Genomic DNA, 4,738 nt, shown 5'->3' on the forward strand with positions numbered 1-4,738 from the left:
CGAGGTTTCCTGAAGAATAGCACAGCTCTTGTCCTTCTATGTCTAACAACTTCTAACGTTGAAGTTTGAGCTCCAACTTCAGACATTGGTTCAAAAAAAATTCTTCTAATATTACTTGAATTTATTCTATAAGGAAATCTTGCTCGTAAAACACATCTACTGAGACACAAGCAATATTATTACCCTCAGCCTCAACAGTAGGAATAAAAAAAAAAAATTAAGAATCACAAATCATAAATAATAAATTAAACGAATTAAGGATTGACGAAATATAACTGATTTCACATACCCGACCATGGATGAACTCTTCAAGTTAGGAATTAAGTAAAATTAGGAGGAGAATATAACTTACAAAGTAGGGTGAAAGCTAGTGCAATTTTTGATTTTTTTTTTAAATTTTCGGTGGAATAAGCCACTCTATTTTACTCGAGATATATATGTTAAGAGAACAAAAATTTGCCTAATTTAGACCTTCCAGATTTATTAGAGTTCTATTTGATATGGGAAAGGTATTAGATGATTACCATAAATTTTTAAAATCGAATCCTTTTATAATACTTATTGTTACCATTATACACAATTAAGACCATTTATTTCTATATATGTTTTCCTCACATGAGAAATACTCCATCTTTTATTACGTTAATAATTAATAATACAAGTTAAGCTAACAAACCATACCCCTTTTCTGAAACAAAATACTTATATTATTGATGGAGAAGAGCAGGATTCCGAGTAAAACAAGAAAAAGGATTTTATTTATTTGACTTATTGATTGAGAATCCTATTTTGTAACTGCAATGACTTGTACAAATTGCCAAAAAATAAGGAGAGAAAAAATTTACTACTACTAAAGAAAGAATTGACAAGTCGTAGAAAAAAAGAAAAGAAAAAGAATTGAAAGTATTCTTTAGGGCGGTTACGGTCCCCCCCCCCCCCCCCCTCCTCCCAACCCCGGAAAAATTATATAAACTCACATATAGTTTTAGGGTTTCCTTACTTCCACGGCTACACAACTATATATTAGGGTTCCATTGCATCCTCAAGGAACCCCATATTTCTTTTTCTTCAACAAAATTTTGTTTAGGATTTTTCTCTGAGTTTTAGCAATGGCCGTGAAACAAACAAAGACGCAGAAAAAAGTTGCTTACGACCAAAAACTGTGCAAATATCTTGATTTGTACAACCAGATTTTGATCGTTAATGCTGATAATGTTGGGTCGACACAGTTGCAGAATATTCGTAAAGGTTTACGAGGAGAATCTGTTGTTCTTATGGGGAAAAATACTATGATGAAAAGATCTGTAAGGATTCATGCAGAAAAAACTGGCAATGAGGGTTTTCTTAATCTCATCCCTCTCCTTGTTGTAAGTGCCTTCAAACTTGCACTAAACTTCATTATTGTGCGGATACAAGATTTAAACTTTATTGTTTAACTTTTAAGATTCTTAGTACTGTGAAAGTTATGGGTTCGATTCTTAGTATTGTGAAAGTTATGGGTTCAAATCTAATATTTGTTAAGATGTATGTATCATAATATATTACTGATATAGAAGAACATGACATGTTCTAAATCTGAGAAAAAAAATTCGGTTTTATGCTCTCTATTCTTTTCAGTGTCAGCTTTTGGTTTTGTTCCATTGATTTGTTGTTAAGGTACTAATAACTTTTTGTCTGTTTCTCAAATATTAGGGCAACGTTGGTTTGATCTTTACGAAGGGTGATCTGAAGGAAATAAAGGAAGAAGTCGCAAAATACAAGGTATTACATTCTTCTATTTTTTATGGTTTTCTCCTAAATATGTATTTTACGGTTCCTATATATTTCTTCAAGACTGGATTCCATATGATAATCAGATACCATTGCAATATTCTCATAATATATAGCTTTTCAATTTCATATTGTCTCAATTTGATTATACGTTGATGTTTTGTAATTCCAAAAATTCTACATTGATCTATTTATATTGTTGAATTTGGGTTCAATTGCACACATCTTTTTTGTTTATGCCATAGATAACTATGTGTTTAAGTCCTAAAAAATATTATAAAACTCAGATTTTTAAAGTTTCCAAAATTTCTGGACCCACTAAATCTAACTCTCATAGTACACATTTATTCTATGATCCTTTTACTATTTTTATTAATTATTATTGTAATTACAAACAGGTTGGAGCTCCTGCACGCGTTGGCTTAGTTGCTCCAGTTGATGTCATTGTTCCTACTGGCAACACTGGACTTGATCCTTCTCAAACTTCCTTCTTCCAGGTAATTTTTTTATCTCATACGTTATCATTATGTAATTTAATTTAAGTATGTATTAGTGTAAAATTACTTGATTAAAACGAAATAATCACCTTCCTTGGATAAATACGTGCAAGTTGTAGTTCAAAAAGCTCAATTTTCCTTATAGTCAACCATTTATATCGCGATTCACAAACTTTCTTTTCGTTCAAATAAGTAATACTGCTCCTTTTGTTCCATTTTATGTTACATTATTTTCTTTTAAGCCTTTTTTGTAAAGAAGACACTATAAGTATATATTTGAAAATAATTTAACTTTATATTTTCTATTTACTCTTCGTGAAAGATTTTAAAGCCACATAACTATGGTGGCATATTTACAAGCACAAGCTTCAAAAGTCTTACTTTATTTCTTAAGGTCAATGGCCTGCCAAGATATTACAGTAATTAGTTTTACATCCATTAACAATAGATTCTAGATTAAATTATAGAGCAATTATTTAAGAATAAAATGTTAATAACAATTTGTTACGATATAGGTTCTAAACATTCCTACTAAGATCAACAAGGGAACTGTTGAAATCATAACACCAGTGGAGCTAATCAAGAAAGGCGACAAAGTTGGATCATCAGAAGCAGCTTTACTGGCCAAGCTTGGAATAAGGCCATTCTCTTATGGTCTTGTTGTGGTTTCTGTTTATGACAATGGATCAGTGTTTAGCCCACAAGTTCTTGATTTAACTGAAGATGATCTTATGGACAAGTTTGCTACTGGAGTTTCAATGGTTACTACTTTGTCTTTGGCTGTTTCTTACCCTACACTTGCAGCTGCTCCTTACATGTTTGTCAAAGGTTACAAGAATGTTTTGGCTCTTGCTCTTCAAACTGACTATTCCTATCCACAAGCTCATCAAGTAAAAGAGTATATCAAGGTAATTCCTTTTTATATGAATTTAAGTAACACATTGACTATGTAAACAAGTTAGAATTTTAAGTTTATGGATTCTGAATTGCCCACTTAATTATTGGGTTCGTAACTAAATATTTAATACATATTTAATGAATTTCCTAGTATAAATGCAATATTTAAGCAAAAGTAACCAGCTTTGACCGAACCCGCATACTAAAGACTAGCTCCACCTCTGTGTGTATATAAATTTTAACATGTGATAGCAAACTCTAATTAGTTATGATTTTTATTAGATTACTAATTAATGTTTTACCTGTGGTTACTTTATATGTGACCTGATTCTATTTTTCACACAAATATTTTTTATATTGGTGTAATCTCGTTAAAAAAATGGTAATACTATATTTCTTGTACTATAAAATTTTGGAATTAAAACATTTATTTGTGTTTTTATGAAGATTCTCAAACATATATGATTTTGGCACGAATATTTTAAACTTGTTTAGTAGTATGTTTCTTGTTCTCTATTTTTGTAGCCCAAAAGGTGAGTTTATACTACCTATAACTTCGGCAAATTGTTATATGTATTTTCAAAAGTCATGTCCTTTACAAAATTAGTCTTTCTAAATAGGCTAACGTTGAAATGCAAATTCTATGTTTTTTTTATTTTTTGGTTTCCCACCCGGTGTCCGATACCCACATTGGGGCCCGACTAAATCCGGATTCGCACCGGGAAGTCCCATATTGGGGGGTAAAGCGCTCCCTAACAAAGGCGACTCCATACCTAGGGGCTCGAACTTGAGACCTCTGGTTAAGGATGAAGGAGTACTTACCACTCCACCACAACCCTTGTTGGTCAAATTGTATGTTGTATTGCTGTGACTATGATACAATATTTAATGTTATTTGATGTCAAACTAAATCATATTTCCTTCCTGTTAGTATTTGTTCTATAAATGCTGAACCTTTTTTTTTTTTTTTTTTTTTTTGTATTTCTGCCCAAACTAATGCAGGATCCAAGCAAGTTTACAGTTGCAATAGCAGCAGCAGCTGAATCTGCTGCGTCTCAAGGTGATGGTGATGTTGTTAAGACTAAACAGGATAAGAAGGAAGATGAAGCTGAAGAATCTGAGGATGATGCTATTTTCGGTCTTTTCGACGAGTAGATTAGTCATTTCTTTTAAGTTTAGTACCAAGAAAACTTACTCCTACATATTTAAATTATTATGTTTTTGTTACTTGTTTTGATGACAATGCTGTTAAATTTTACATGTCTCCTGCAGTACTTTTATGATTTTGATGAAAAGGATTTCTTTCTAATGTACCTGTGTTTTCATTTAATTGTTTTAATAAGCGACGCATTCGTGCTCTGCGTTATTAGCATGAGCTACGCTATATGTTGCACCTCATCTTCCATTGAATTGGCACAAATAAACCATGTGCTGTAGGATCAGTTTATTTTCTAGCCAATTTATAATTATCTTTCTTCTTTGCCTTGGAATTTATCGACATCTGGTATTTTAACCCTATGATATCTTAATTATTTACATATACTTTTTATCATTTAACGATATTAGGATCGATA

General features: G+C 31.6%; 1 protein-coding gene across 1 annotated transcript; it reads left to right on the forward strand.

Moving 5' to 3' along the window:
* Positions 1-1,017: 1,017 nt before the first annotated feature.
* On the forward strand, positions 1,018-4,473 carry LOC109216489 (60S acidic ribosomal protein P0-like). Its single transcript, XM_019380651.1, has 5 exons — positions 1,018-1,367; positions 1,693-1,761; positions 2,169-2,267; positions 2,783-3,175; positions 4,167-4,473. Exons 1-5 carry the CDS (start codon positions 1,110-1,112, stop codon positions 4,317-4,319), a joined length of 972 nt encoding a protein of 323 aa, XP_019236196.1. The 5' UTR covers positions 1,018-1,109; the 3' UTR covers positions 4,320-4,473.
* Positions 4,474-4,738: the final 265 nt, after the last annotated feature.

Source organism: Nicotiana attenuata, unplaced genomic scaffold, assembly GCF_001879085.1.
Source record: "Nicotiana attenuata strain UT unplaced genomic scaffold, NIATTr2, whole genome shotgun sequence".
NCBI classification, from domain to species: Eukaryota; Viridiplantae; Streptophyta; class Magnoliopsida; order Solanales; family Solanaceae; genus Nicotiana; species Nicotiana attenuata.